General features: G+C 55.0%; 1 protein-coding gene across 6 annotated transcripts; it reads right to left on the reverse strand.

The window, feature by feature from the left end:
- Positions 1-768: 768 nt before the first annotated feature.
- Positions 769-13,901, reverse strand: CDC34 (cell division cycle 34, ubiqiutin conjugating enzyme). Of its 6 annotated transcripts, none has more exons than XM_059697491.1 (5): positions 13,443-13,901; positions 10,377-10,541; positions 10,155-10,252; positions 9,188-9,322; positions 769-967 (listed from the first exon to the last, which is right to left on the reverse strand). In XM_059697491.1, the coding sequence occupies exons 1-5, from the start codon at positions 13,617-13,619 to the stop codon at positions 841-843; spliced, it is 702 nt and encodes a 233-aa protein (XP_059553474.1). In that variant the 5' UTR covers positions 13,620-13,901; the 3' UTR covers positions 769-840. The 6 variants fall into 6 exon arrangements, with proteins under 6 accessions (XP_059553474.1, XP_059553471.1, XP_059553472.1 ...); XM_059697488.1 differs by lacking the exon at positions 769-967 and adding an exon at positions 3,521-4,661 and having other exon boundaries at positions 13,443-13,864; XM_059697489.1 differs by lacking the exon at positions 769-967 and adding an exon at positions 3,521-4,661 and having other exon boundaries at positions 10,377-10,463; positions 13,443-13,859.
- Positions 13,902-15,001: the final 1,100 nt, after the last annotated feature.

Raw genomic sequence — 15,001 nt, forward strand, 5'->3', positions numbered from 1 at the left:
TCTCATCTTCCCAAACTGACAGTCTGTCCCCATTAAACACTAAACCTTCCCCTGCCCCCACCCCCGGTCTCTGGCACCCACTTATCTACTTTCTGTCTCTACAGATTTGACTCCTCTAGGGACCACGTATGAGTGGAGTTGCACAGTGTTTGTTCTTCTGTGTCTGGCTTATTTCTCTGAGCATAATGTCCTCAAGGCTCATCCATGTTGCAACACATAGCAGCGTTTCCTTCCTTTGTAAGGCTGAATCACTCCATTGTATGGATGGACCGCATCTTGTTTATCCCTTCATCGTTCTGTGGACATCTGGGCTGTTTCCAAACTTTGGTTATTCTGGATACAGATGATAGGAACACTCGTGTGCTATGAGCACTTGGGGGATGACCACAAATCTGAGGGTCCTAGTCAGGCTCACCTGCATGGAGTGCTATATTGAGCAGTGATGTCTGTTCTGGGCCAGGCATGGCCGGGGCAGTTATGAAGGCTCCCAGGGGCTTCAGTCCTCCCTCCCTATCCATGTGACCCAAATTGGCCAATCATATTGCTCCATTCCCCCTTTTTTTGGTTCAGGGCAGAATGTTCTAAGCCAGCGGTTCTCAACCTGTGGGTCGCGACCCCTTTGGGGTCGCCTAAGACCATCGGAAAACACATATATAATTACATACTGTTTTTGTGAATAATCACTATGCTTTAATTATGTTCAATTTGTAACAATGAAATTGGGGGTCACCACAACATGAGGAACTGTATTAAAGGGAGGTGGCATTAGGAAGGTTGAGAACCACTGTTCTAAGCAGTCTCATTGAGGGCATTGGTGTAGGTTTCTTCTACTGGAACTTTTCAGAAACAGGCCTCACTCTCTGCTGGACTTGGAGCTGGAAGGATGTCAGACTGGGGGGGGGGGGCAAAGTGAGAGGAGGCCCACACAGAGAAAGCGGAGTTTGGGGATGTTGGTTTCTGCCTGCAGCTGTAACAGCTTAAGGAATTACCTCACATTCAGTGCCTAAAACCACACAAATTTATTCTCTTAGTTCTGGAAACTAGAAGTAGCAAGTGGGCCTCACTGGGCTAAACCCCGGTGTAGGCAGGACCCTCAGGGAAGAGCTGTTTCCTGCCTTTCCCCAGAGCAGACTCTGTGATTAGGAAATGGACATCTCTGGGGCTGTTATCCTGCTGACCACAGGTCAGGGAGACAGAGAGAAACATCGATTGGTTGTCTCCTGCATGAGCCCTGACCCGGGCCCAGGCTGGGGAGGAGCCTGCAACCAAGGTGCGGGCCCTTGACTAGAATGGAACCTGGGACCCTTCAGCCCAAGGCCAAAGCTCTATCCACTGAGCCAAACCAGCTAGGGCTCAACTCTAATTATTAACCCCACCAGAGGCCCGGTGCATGAAATTCATGCACAGGTAGGGTACCTGGGCCTGGCTGGCAATAAGGGCTGATCGGAGCCTTCCGGATGCCGGCCAGGGCCTCCCTTCGTTCCACACCACCCCCAGGTGGTCAGCGCATGTCATTGCGAGTGATTGGTCTCCCGGTTGAACTCCCGTGGGGACAATTTGCATTTTTAGACTTTTATATATATAGATTATGCAGCTTAGAACACTGAAGTTCTGCATGTCAAAGCCACCTGTCCTTGGCTTGGTCAGTAAAGATGATTCAAAACTGGTGACCTCAGATATTTTAGTCACATCTGTGTGTGCAAAAGCTCTGTTGGCAATCGTGTGGAGTACAGTCTATGGAGGAAAAGGGGACAGACTGTGGCGGTTTTATTTATTTTTAAAAAACCCTCATCCGAGGACATGCTTTTATGATTTTAGAAAGAGAGGAAGGGACAGAGAAAGAGAGAGAGAGACATTGATATGAGAAACAAGGATCGGTTGCCTCCAGCTGGGGATTGAACTTGAAACCTGGGTATGTGCCCTGACTGGGAATCAAACTGCGACCTTTTGGTGTATGGAATGATGCTCCAACCAACAGATCCACACTGGCCAGGGCAGATTGTGGCCGTTTTATTTATTTATTTAAAAATATTTTGATTTCAGAGAGGAAGAGGGGGCAATAGAAACATCAATGATGAGAATCATTGATTGGCTGCCTCCTGCATGGGCCCCCTCCACCCGCCCCCGCCCCCCCCCCCCCCCCCGGGGATTGAGCCCACAACCCAGGCATGTGTCCTGTTTTTGCTCTGACCGGCAATTGATCCATGACCTCTTGGTTCGTAGGTTGACACTCAACTGAGCCACGGTGACTGGGCTTGCGGGGGTTTTAGAACATGGCCACCGATTCTCAGACATGCTCCCATCAAGAGGTAGGGTCTGTGTGTCCCCTCCTAGAATCTGGGTGGGTTTGTGCCTTTTTAGACCAATTGTGTGCAGCTGAAGCGGCGTGGTGTGACCTCCAAGGCTGCAGAAACGACCTGGCTCCTGGGACCGTCATCTTGGAGCCTGTGCCACCATGCTGAGAGGAAGCCCTGGTGATGGGTGTGGGGGCATGTGCGGGCCACTCAGCCCCTCTGAGCCTGGGCTTGAAGTTGCCCCAGCCCAGGCACCCAACCTGAGTTAAGATGCCTCCAGAAGACCCCAGGTCCCAGGATTTAAGTCACCTAGACTTGGTGACGAGGTGACAAGCTGCCTGATTCCTGACCCACAGAAGCGGAGTATAGAGTGTCAGTGGCTCTATGTCACTAAGTTCAGGTGGTTTGTTCTGTAGCACTGGGAGTGTGGAGACAGGGAAGAGGTCCAAAGGAGAGAAGCTGAACCAACAAGCCAGAGGGTGGCAGTGGGTGCTGGCATGACTCTAAGACAGAGGTTGACAAAATGTTCTATAAATGGCCAAACTAAGTACTTTTGGCTTTTTGGGACATTATTCAGTACTGAAGCTGCAGCTCATAAACAGCCAGACCCAGGTAAAGTGGGTGTGGCTAGTTTGGCCAAGGGTCCTGGTTTGCTAATACAAGGCTTTCTGGTGCAGGCTAGTGGCTCCTGGGCCCCAGGAGGCCCTTCCCTTTCACTGCCATTCTGGAGGCTGCCACCAACTTGCCGGGCTCACAGGAAACAGCCAGAGTGTAGCTCGCACTGTGGGTGACATCTTCCCCCTCACCACCCGCAAGGTGCAGAGGCTGACTCAGCTTCCCCCTCAGGAAATGCCTCTAACTTAAAAGAGGAACTGAAGAGAGGCGGTACATCCCCAGGCCTGAGCAGCAGGAGGTGCCTGCAAGTTAAAAACACAGGCTGTTGTCCCGGCCTTGGTGCCTGCAGAGGGTCATACATGTGGGGGTCCAAGAATTTTCATGGGTGCTCTGCGGGCTGCCTCACCTGTAATGCACAGTGGGGCTCAGAGGCTCCTAGACAAGGCCCAGGGAGGAGGAAGGGTGTGGTTGCCATGGGGGTGGGGGAACTCTGCTCAAATCCAGTTGAGTACTCTGGTGAGTGGGTGTGTTCGTCAGAGTAGAGGAGCCTCACTGGCCCTGTGCTGCCCACCAGTTGAGTTTAAGGAAAGCAAGAAATTAAAACAACTGGGTGAAACTTTGCACATTTTAATGTAGGAAAATCATTCATGTTAACAAACAAACAAAATTGTGAGGGCCAACTATAAAAGCTGTGCTTGTGGCACTGGGGCTGTGGTGCATTCATGGAGCAGGAAGCAGACCAAGTGCGTAGGCTCTACGGGGTCTGCCAGGGCCCAGGTGCACCTGTCCGCCACCTGCATGGGGGTCAGACAGGCTCCAGCACAGTAACCAGTCAGGCCAGGGCTCACTCGGGCCTTTGTTCTGATGTCACCATCGGACCCTGGATCCAGCTTGCTCCAGGCTTTTCAGTTACACAGAAATAAAGTCAGAGGCTTGGGTGACACTGGGTGCAGCGTCTGCAGGCAGTAGGGTGGAGCCACCTGAGGGCTGGAGGTTGCCGGTTGTTTCCATCCTAGGGCTCAGGGCCTTGGGCCCACATCCTCAGCCTCAGGAGTGCACCCAGGTGCTAGGCCTGCCCCTGGGCTCCATGCACTTAGGTGCTGCAGGCATCAGGCCCGGCCACTGTACCCTGTAGTCCTTGGGGAGGCCAAGGAAAGGTTGGTCTCTGGGCTTCTCATAAAGTTGTTTTATTTAGATTCCAAACAAACCAAAGCCGAGAGAAGAGGTGACGACAAGTTAATCTGTCCACTCATGAGCTGGGAGCCCCAAGTCTCTGGCTCCAGTAGACAGGGCTGGAGTCCGGGCCCCTCAGGCCACCTTTGCCCCAAGGCCCACCAGGTGCCCAGCACTAATGGGGCCCCTCCTCTCTGAAGCAGAGGAAAACCCAGAACAAACATGGGAAAAGGAAAGCGAGACCAAGGAGACAAGGCAAGAGCGGAGCCACCTCCCTGAGGTAGTCTCGGCGTCAGGAGGTGCCCGAGAGCCCACAGAGTCTGGGCCTGGTGAGGTAAAATCTGTAAGTTTATTCGGCGCGGGACATGGTGTCAGGACTCCTCGTTGCCAGAGTCATCCTCATCGTCCCCAAAGCAGCTGTCAGCTTCAGCCTCGGCATCTTCGTAATAGTCATCGTAGAAGAGGTCCGAGCCCTCATCGGGCGCCGGGGCCTTGGTCTTCACGCAGTACTCAGCCAGCGTGGTGGGCACCTTTACACCATCCCGCTCCGCGTCTACCTTGGTCCCCAAGACCTGCTTCCTGGGGGAGAGACAGGCAGGGAGTCAGGCGAGCTATGGCCTTGTCAGAATCCATAGCCAGATGCCCTTGGAGGAAAGGAGGTGACCAGGCAGCTTTGTGGAGTGTGACTCGTGCACTAAGCCCCGGGGAGGGGCCTGCCCGAGGCCAAGCCATAGGGGACACTGCAGCAGGGACCAAGGATCCTGGAAGATTGCTACACTAGGTTTAAAAGGTTGCCACGAAAGTGTACACTTAACCCAGCTGACAAAATATCAAGGGGGGTTAGTCCTCCAGGGCCACAGCTGAGGACTTCAACCAGCTGAGGAGCCTAGGAGGCAGGCAGAGGGAGGAAAAGTGGACGGTGGGGACAGCACCCTGGGAGAGAGAGAAAGGATGGGACGGGCTCACCCTGGAATGTGTGGACTCAGCACTGCACTGCTCACGAGGCAGCAGGCGAGGTTTGGGAAATGCTCCTGTTTACAGTGAAAGGGAGGACAAATGAGGTGACACCGGGTAGTAACATCCCATGGGAAATACACCTGACCGCCAACACCCTAGCCCCAGCACCAAGTACATCTGAAACTGGAACCTCGCAGGACCAATCCACAGATGCTAAAACCTCTAAGCCCACCAGGGGCTCTGCCTGGTCACGCTGACAGAACATGTGGGAATGCAGATGGGGGTGAGCACACAGGCAGAAAGCAGCCATCACAGCTACCCACGTGGGCACATGTGAGCTGGCCCACAGGGAGTCTGGAGGGATAAAAATAGTCTGGATTTTATTTCGGCACCATGTGGGAGGTGGCGGGGAAGAACTGGCAAAGGAGCGGGCCACGTGGGCAGGATACTCTGAAGGTGCCACCCAGCACTCACCCTGAGACCCTGAGGGTTGTGCACAAGTATCAAATGAGGCTGGCAGAGCAGGTGCTTGCCAAGCACCTCCTAGGACGGCTGGTGGGGGACGAGTGTTGCTATGTCCATCACAGTTCTTCATCAGCTCCACGGACTGGAAACTATGACTGCCCAGCATCAAGGACAGCTTTCCTGGGACCATAGGGGGATACAGAGAAGGGTGCACCCTGTTGCTCATGGGTCCCTGGGGGCTCTGTGTGTCAAAGTGGTTTAGAAAATTGTTACATAAACCACTACAGAACAACCAGCAAAAACAGGCCAGACTAAAAGAAGCCGGCAGAATTTAGTAAGGGAAAAGAAAACAGAAGTTGATAGAGAGGGGCACCACAGGACAGGTAGAAGACCTGACACTGCAAGGCCACCAATGCCATGTGTGCGCGTACATCTGCTCACAGGTGCACACACATGTGGGTAAGACAGGGGACTCGTCAAACTGCAGGATGAGGTGAAACGGAGAGCTGAGGGCTGTTTAGAGACAAAAAATGGTTGGTTTCTTAGGAAGGGAAAAGCAAGTTATGACAAGTAAACACATGGACAGCCTCAAAGATCAGGCCCCAGGAAGCTACTAAAGGCTGTTTCCTACTTTCTAGGTAAGAGCGGGGGCTGCTGGGGTAGAGTGGGAGGAAAGTTTCAGGTGGTGGAGCTGGATCTGCACCTCAGCAAGGAGATAATCATGTTAACTATCAAAACTCACCAAACTGACTCCAAAAAGGATGAGCTCCACTGGACATGACATCTCAACAAACCTGACTAAAAAGTTGGTTACAAAGTGGCCTATATAGCATGGTCCCATTTTTTGGATAAACATCTGGAAGGATACACCCAGACATTAACCATTAGGTATTAGGATCATGGGGTTTTTGCTTCTATTTGTACATAAATGTTTTTGCCTTCGTTATTTGATTTGTCCATAGCTTTATTAACACGAACTGTACCCATGTAATGTGTCAGCAGTGAGCTCTGACCCACATGTGCCTCCTGAAAGCACCCCACAAATGAGATCACAAATGTACCCATCACCCCAGACGCCCCTATGCCTCTTTTATTTTTACTTTTAAAATATATTTTTATTGGTTTCAGAGTAAGGGAGGGGGAGAGAGAGAAATATCAATGATGAGAATCATTGATGGGCAGCCTCCTGCACGCCCCCCATTGGGGATCAAGCCTGCAACCTGAGCATGTGCCCTTGACCAGAATCAAACCCAGGACCCTTCAGTCCGCAGGCTGACGCTCTGTAGGGAGGGGCTATAGAGTCAAGCCTCAGACTCACCTGTGGCAGAGCCACATACAAGTCCCAGCTTGGAGGGCAGAGCCCTCCTAGCACAATTAAGCTTGACCTTATAGTCCTCCCTTGTTCCTAGGTAGCTAATCAGCTGTGGGAGGTGCAGCAAGTGCTGCCAAAACAAGGCTTGAGTAACAAAATAGATTTTGAAACTCGCAAGAACATTGTAAACATGCTGACAACTCCCCTTGTTTTGCTTTGTGTGATCTGACTATAAAATAAAGCTTCGCTTACAAGCTGTCACTGATTTCTAATCTAGGTAGTGATCCTACCTAGCCCCAGCTGTATTCTCTTGTCTATTTTCTTTAAACCTTCACTACCCCTCCTCAGGTTCACCCCTGGCTGTATTGGATGCGGTTCAATGCTCTAGCCACTGAGCAAAACAAGCCAGAGCCCCTATGCCTTTTTAAAAATATATATATATATTTTTTTATTGATTTCAGAGAGGAAGGGAGAGGGAGATAGAAACATCAATGATGAGAATCACTGATTGGCTGCCTCCTGCACACCCCCCACTGGAAACTGAGCCTGCAACCCGGGCACGTGCCCTTGACTGGAATCGAACCTGAGACCCTTCAGTCTGCAGGCCAACGATCTATCCACTGAGCCAAACCGTTATGGCCCCTATGCCTCTTAAAGCCCATATCCCCGATGGCCACAGATGCTCTTCCTAGGATTCCTGTCGAGGAGTGTGCTCCCTTGTTTGCCGGGCTTCCTTCACGAAGCTTAACACCTGGAGATGTGTCCACATGGCTGGTGAACAGGCCATAGCTTGCTCATCCTTCACCGTGGATGTACATTTGGGTTGCTGTTTGTTTTGGGCGAGTTGGTGCTGTTTTGAACATTGCATGGATGCTGGTGCAGAATGTGCCTGTTTCTCTTGGGTAAGTACTTAAGCCTGGAATGACTGGGCCATAAGGCAGGGGTGTGTTTAACTTCTTATTTGCTTTTCTAATTCAAAGGTAAATGAGCCCTAGCTGGTTTGGCTCAGTGGATAGAGCGTCAGCCTGCAGAGTGAAGGGTCCCAGGTTGGATTCCAGTCAAGGGCACATGCCCGGGTTGCAGGCTCGATCCCCAGTAGGGGGCATGCAGAAGGCAGCCAATCAGTGATTCTCTCTCATTGATGTTTCTACCTCTCTCTCCCTCTCCCTTCCTCTCTGAAATCAATAAAAATATAAATAAATAAAAAATAAAAGGTAAATGACAAACTGAAAGGTATTTAGAAAAAACCTAATAAAGGGCCGTTTGTCATGAAACAAATCAGTAAACTCCATGATAAAAAGTGACAATGGACAATGGTCACAAGGGCTCACAGAATTCGACAAACAGAATAGGCAAAAGAATGGGTCACACAGCTTGGACAGAAAGCCAATGGATTGCACACTCAGAGCCCCAAACAAGGTTCAGTCCCCGATCTGGCACCCGCACTGCTGAGAATCCACCATATAAAGTCTGGAAGATGTTTGCCTGCTCATTTGTGAGGGAAGAGCACTGGGAACAACTACAAGAATAAGAGGCTAATTCTTGCAAATCCTTAAGTAATACATTGCTCTTAGAACCAAGAAAAAATTATCTTTTCAGAAAAGAAGGCTATTTTCTAAATATGCTGATACCATATGGTTTTTCTGCCTTTAAATAATGATTCCAAGTTTCAAAATTACAAACTTAAGTGATGTTCGCAACAGCAAATTATTAAGTGGGAAAGAAAACATTACACAAAGCACAATCTCAGTAACATGAAAAATGACCATATGAAAAACTGATGAGGAACAGAAACAAGTAGTGGAAGGACACGTGTATGCCTGGATATGGGTCATGAAGCACCTAAAAGCGGACAGGCAAGCCATACCCCCATTTGCTGGACACACTTACCACACGCCCCCATTCTCAGAGATGCTGCCCTGGAGAGAGGGGGGGCAAGGGGTAAAGGGAACACTGGGAGGACCTCTGGAGCTCGCTGCTGGACACCTGGGTATCTATTTCTGTGCTGCACTATTATGCCTGTGTATGTGATACATCCATATCCCAACATGCACACACACAGTATGTCTACTTACTACATTAAATACATGGACTTGTATGAAAGATATTTGAAATTGCAAAAAACACCCAATTTTCTTTTAAAAAGGAGAAGGAGGAAGAGGAGAAGAGGAAGAAAGAGAGAAAGAGAAAAAGAGAAAGAAAGAGAGAGAGAGAGAGAGAGAGAGAGAGAAGACAGGAGGAAAGAACCAATGGGTTGGGCTTGAATCTGGTTGGATCTTTTCCACTGTCCAGTGGCCTAGGTTTCCCCATTAGTGACTCCTACCCTGTGGACAGATGTGAGAAGCCAGGTTATCTGGGAGCCCTTCCTTACCGGATGATGTCTGTGTACTCCCGGTCCTTGCCTTTGCTCTCTTTCCACTTCCTGTACATCACAGAGGCGTCCACGTTAGCTGGGGAAAAGGTGTTTGGTTCGTTGAGGAGGGAGATGACGCTCAGGAGGATGGTCCTGGGGGAGGGAGCACAAAGTCAGCGGGTACAGGGTCTGAGGGGTGTTCACTGGCTGCACTACACATCCTGGAAGCCAGGTCCGACGTTGTAGCAGGAGCCACAGGCTGAGCACAGCCCCCTGGTGGCTGCCATTTATTGGAGAACACGCTAAGTGCCAGCTTTGCAGCCTCTGAGGCCTGAATGTCACTTGGGGAGTTTTTGGACACACCATAAAGCCAATACCCACGCAGATATCCCCTTGTACCTCCCTATCCCAAAAGCAACATCTGTCTAGACTTTTCAGCGGGCCTTCCCTGACTACTCCTGCCCTTTGCTGCATGCCCAGCTCTCTGGACAAGATATGTGTGGGCAGTCAAGCCCAGGAGCACCTTCCTTCCACTTGAAACACGCCTCTTCCACGCCCTAGTGCCCTGCCTGGCAAAAGGGTCCCTCTGTGCTACCATCTCTTACTATGGCCTGGGCAGGACTAAGGATATGCAGGCGAAGAGGTGGGGTGCAGGCCTGGGGGCTTGGCTAGGCTCAGTGGAGGATGAGAAAGGAGGGGCGACCTCAGGGTAAGGCAGAGGGGAGAGCCTGTGGGCAGAAAGATATGAACACAGGATTCCCATTGGGGCAGTGTGTGTCAAGAAACGAGGGGAGAGGCCAGCAGAGATGGCCCCGGACCCCCAGGGCCCCAGCACGCTTACAGAAGACCAGTTTCAATAGATGCCAAAGCACTGCAAGGAGCTGTGACCCCAAGGATGACACAGGTGTGTCTCCCCATGTCTGGAGCAAAGAAGTCAGAAATGCTGGGGGTCGGGGGGGCACGTCTACCTGCTGACCAGCCTCACCTGACATTTTGGGTGGGGTTCCACCGCTCCGAGGGCAGCTCACCGCTCTGGGGGTCATCGACTGGGGGGTGGAGAATGGAGATGCACACGTCCCCTGTCTGTGCAGGGACAGGAGGGAGGGATCAGTGCCCATACCAGCATGTCAGGCCACACAGTGCCCCTCCCCTGCCCGCCCCCATTGCAGAGAGGCCGGGAGGGGTAAGTGGGGAGAGGCAGGCTCACCTCATAGATGTTGGGGTGCCACATCTTGGTCAGGAACCGAAAGGCTGGTGGGGAGTAAGGGTAGTCGATGGGAAACTTGAGGCGTGCCTGGGGGGTGGGCAGAGAGCAGGAGGACTCAACAAGGGCTGGCCCTGTTGTCCCATCAGTGCCGAGTATGGGTGCAGGCTGGATAGGACAGGATACCTCTTGAGGACTCCGTCCATAAACACACGAACAAGGACATCAGGCTGGGATGGACACCCTCTACAGAAGGGCTGCTCAGCTGGGACGGGCACTTGTGTGCACAAGGAATCCTGCACATGCCGCACAAACCCCTAATAGATCTGGGGTCAGGTGCACAATAGGTTGCCATGGGCTTTTTTGGGGTCACCTGAGCTGATCCCGGTAACCATCCTGCTACTGGGGAGTGTGGGCACCTGCCCAAGGAGCAGCTCCAGGCCCATCTGGCCCAGGCCTGTAGGAGGGTCAGGAGGCTGGTCCCCAAGGTGGGCTCACACCAGCAAACAGCTCCACAGACCAGCAGGGGCCTAGGCCTTGGCCCTGGGAGCTGTGCGCCTCAGTACAGTGCTGGACTCCCTGCCTCAGTGCCCAGGTTGTGGGGAGGATTAAAATAGATGTGTGTTCACTTGGCAGGTCTTCCCGACACCTCTGTGGCCTGGGCCCTGTGGGAGATGAGTCAGTGCTGGGTGGACACACTCTGCCCACAGGTGTCCATCTTGGGAGATCAAGAGGCAGACAGGAAGGTCACGTGGGAGACGGGGAGGGCCACCTGACCGATTGGGTGACAGAGCTACCCAGTTTCAGTAGGTGAGGAAGCTTCTTTTGCTTGCTTAAGCCCCAAGTCGCAGGTTTCGGGACATCTGGCCCAGGATCCTGGCAGTGCCTCAGGTTCTCAGGGGCGAAGAGCAGGCTAGGGGCCACAGAGGAACAGGGCATCTCTGCTGGTGGGGGCCATTTGGGTCAAGTCCTTCTGGTCTCGGCTAAATGATGAGGCCACTAGCTGTGGCAGCAGAACAAGTCTGGAACCCGGGTCCCCCAAGCCCAGTGCCGGGCTTCTAAGTGACGACCTGAGAAATGGCTGAGGCCCCCTCAGTGGAGCAGGGGGGACAGGCCTTCCCTGCACCAAGCACCCACCAGGCCTCATCATGCCTTGTTTACCTCTGAGAATGAAAGCACCTTCCCCAAGGGCACACGGCAAGTGAAGGATGGAGGGGGCTCCAGAACCTGGTTTCTCTGACACCCTTTAGCACACTATACTGCCCGGGGGCCTGTCTCATAAAGGAGAATTAGGGGCAGCTGGGTTGGGCCTCGAAAAGGTGGAGGAAGTGGTTGGGAAGTGACGGTGGCCCATGGGCATTTCCACATCTCCTGAGGAAGAGGGTTAAACCCACTCCCTACCTGACCACATGGAGACCGGAATGGGAGGACTGGGTGGGTGGCAGAACCACCCTAGACTCCATACTGGCTTCCTTGAGGATAGACCCTATGGCAGATGTGATCAAAGTCTGGCAGGCTCCCTCCACAATCCATTCTTTTCTAGGAAAATGAGATTATCCCCAGAAAAACCTGGGAGGCTCTCCTCACAATCCCTGCAACCACTGAGGAAGCCATAGCCAGACATCACATCCTTTACCACCATCCTTTACCACTCTACGCAATCTTAGTCCTGGCCTGGCTTCGCCTAAGGGTGGGATCCTGGCTCTGAAGGAGCCCTTATCCTCGCAGCCTGCTGCTCTCCAAGCAGACAAAGGCGGCTAGGGAGGGGGCAGGGTAAACCTTTCAGCAATCAGCCCCAAATCTGCTCCCCGCCTGGGGCAGTCTGACTCCAAATTCACAACTCAGACCAGGGCTGTTCACACTCCTCCGCTCATCCCACCCGCAGCAGGCCAGGCGGCTCCCTCACAGACAACTGAGCAGGTGAGACCAAAACATTAGTCAAAAGTGCAAACAGAGACATCTGTCTGGGCAGCACTGCCCCTCCCTCCCCACCCCCCAGCCTGGCCTCGCTGTGGTTTCTGCTCCCCACCCAGGCCTCCCAGCCAGGCAAAACCTGGCAGGTCCTAGCCATGCTTTTGGCAGGCTGTGATGGGGTGTGTTCCTAAGCTCAATGCTCATTTCTCACCTCTCCCACAGGGAGACCCCTTGCCTCATCCCTCTGGCTCAAAAAGTCAAGGCCTGCTACCTGAAAGGGGTCCTTCCTAGGCCACATCTGGACTAAGATCATGAGGATGAGAAAGCTGCCCGAGTCCTTTGTCACACCAGTCCCAGGGAAAGCACCTACTTCCCTTTCCTGATCCCAACAACAACAACAACAGGGAACTGCTTGGAATTAAACCACAGAAGAAACGGCCCAGAGTGAGATTCTGGCCATCTGCTTAGTGGAACCTGAGCAAGGCCAGCTGGGGTGAGAGGAGCTGGAGCTTTGAAGCGAGGGTCCTGGAGGCCCACGGGGCTCCCCCCGGAGTGTGGCTCCCAGGACAGGGGAGGTAGGAGTGACACCTCCGCCCCAACCTTCCCCAGAGAACAGGTTTTGTAAAGCTCCGGATAAAGCTGCGAGGGCTTGGCCCGCTGCTATCGGCAAGGGTGGCTGCTTTCCAAGCAGGTCCGGCTGCCAAACCCATCCAGGCCTTTGTTAGCATCTGAGCAAGTGGCGGAGCCAGACCCCTACCCCCACACCGCCGGCCACCCTCCCTCCCTGCTGCCCTCCCCGAGGCCGGTGCTCCCCAACAATAGTGCTTGCTGGTTCTGGGGAGGCCTTTGTCTGTTCCGGGCAGGGGGCTGGGAAAGCGGCTGAAGGCTGGGTTCGCCAGGGAGGGGCCGGGGAAGGGGGCACCAGGGGCTGAGACCTCCCAGGAGGGAAGTAAACAAGAACCCACCCAAACAAAACAGCGCCCCGAGCCTCCACTGGGGGGGGGGGGGGGAGTCTGAGTTTAAGTTCTCGGGGACTCCTGGGGCCTGGGAAGGGGTGACTGAGGAACCCCGAGTGACAGCGGAGAGCCTGGGCAAAGGGAGAGGGGGATCACCATGCGAGAAGGGTCGGGGCATCCGAATGGGCTGCGGGCTCACCTTAAAGTAGCCGCCCTCGTAGTAGGTGTTGGGGGGGCCGAAAATGGCCACCTCCCAGTTGTACAGGTCGCCCTCGTCCACCAGGGTCACCCGGAAGCCCTCCACCGGCTCCTCCTGCAGCCCCTTGAGCTCGAGCAACAGCGCCTTCTGTGAGCTGGGTACCAGCGGCCGGGCCATGGCGGCGGCGGCGGAGGAGCAGCCCGGGAGCGGGGGCGCGATGGGTGGCGGGGCCGCCGCGGAGGCGCGGGCCGGGTCGGGCCGCGCGCCGGCCGGGGGGGCGCCGCCGGGGCCGCCGCCGCCTTCCTCCTCTACGCCGCCGCCGCCGCCGCCGCCCGCGACCCCCGAGCGCTCCACTCGCTCTGGCGCCGCCGCCTGCCCGGCGCTCCCCTCGGCCCGGCCCGCGCGCCCCGCCCCGGGCTGCGCCTGCGCGCCGCCACCGGGTTCCGACCGCGCCTGCGTGCCGCGGCCCGGTCCCGACTACACCTGCGTTCCCCCGCGGGGCACGCCGGGAAGTGGAGTCCCCCTCCCTCGGGCCGCCGGGCGCGCGCCGAGCGCGACAGCCGGGAGGGAGGGGGCCGAGCGCCCCAGTGCCTTGGTGCTTCCGACCTGTGGGAGGCTGCTGCAGCCCCCCGCTCGGCGAGCACCCCTGAAGCCTGTCCGCAGAGAGGAGGGCAGACTGGGCTGCGCCGCCGCGGCCCCGCACGCCGGGCTTTTGGGGTCATTTTTTGTGACGTCCCCGGCGCGGGGCGGGGCCGGGGCGGGGAATTGGGAGCAGGGGCGGGGAATTGGGAAGTGGGCCGGGCCAGGGCGGGTTCCCCGCGAGGCGGAGTGTTGGGGTCGTGACCCCACCGTCCTGATACTGTTTTCCTGTAAGTGAGGGGGACTGGCGGATTCCCTTCCCGGGTCGCTTGGAGCGCCCAGCAGGGACGCCGCACCGATGGTGAGGCGGGAGGACAGGTGAGAGCCCCGCTGGAGCTCACGCACCCGGTCCTGGGCGGGCTGTGCCTCTGTCTCGTCGGTGGGGTGAGGATTGGGCCCAGCTCCGGGCAGATGCGGACGTGAGGTTGGTGAGGAGGCCTGAGCAGAGCTTTAGTCACCATTTGGATCCACCGAGTGGCATCAGAAGAGATGGACAAAACGCTGCTCCACGGAGAAACTGGGGAGTCAGCCAGTCCACTCCCCCTTCAGCACTCATGTGGCACCCATCCTGGCCGAATCCCCAGACTGATCGATCCCTGATCCTGGCTGGGCCGCATCTTAGGCTGACCTTTGACCCCGCCCAAGTCCTGACCCAGGGCTTCACCCTGACCTGCCGGAGTTCTGATCTGGCTGAGTCCCTGGGCCAGGAGAGAGGTGTGGTGCCCTGGTCTCCATTCCTCCACCTCCGCAGGTGACAGCTCCCTGTGAGGGTGACCAACATGTTGTTGTGGCCCAGGCTTCCTGCTGTGCCGGTGGCCCTCCTGGCAGGTGTCTCGGACAGCCCACACCTGCAACAGCTGCAGGCTGGACCAAAGTTACACCCTCACCCAGATGCCCAGGACCTGACCCTCTGCCCTGCC

Source organism: Myotis daubentonii, chromosome 5, assembly GCF_963259705.1.
Source record: "Myotis daubentonii chromosome 5, mMyoDau2.1, whole genome shotgun sequence".
NCBI classification, from domain to species: Eukaryota; Metazoa; Chordata; class Mammalia; order Chiroptera; family Vespertilionidae; genus Myotis; species Myotis daubentonii.

Bases quoted from the DNA above. Each gene is read 5' to 3' on its own strand.
- CDC34 (XM_059697488.1), bottom strand. From the start codon at position 13,619: ATGGCCCGGCCGCTGGTACCCAGCTCACAGAAGGCGCTGTTGCTCGAG. The intron at 10,542-13,442 runs GTGAGCCCGCAG...TGTCCTATCCAG, and splicing joins ACGAGGGCGGCTACTTTAAG to CCTGCACCCATACTCGGCAC. The intron at 9,323-10,154 runs GTGAGGCTGGTC...TCCCTCCCCCAG, and splicing joins AACCCCACCCAAAATGTCAG to GACCATCCTCCTGAGCGTCA.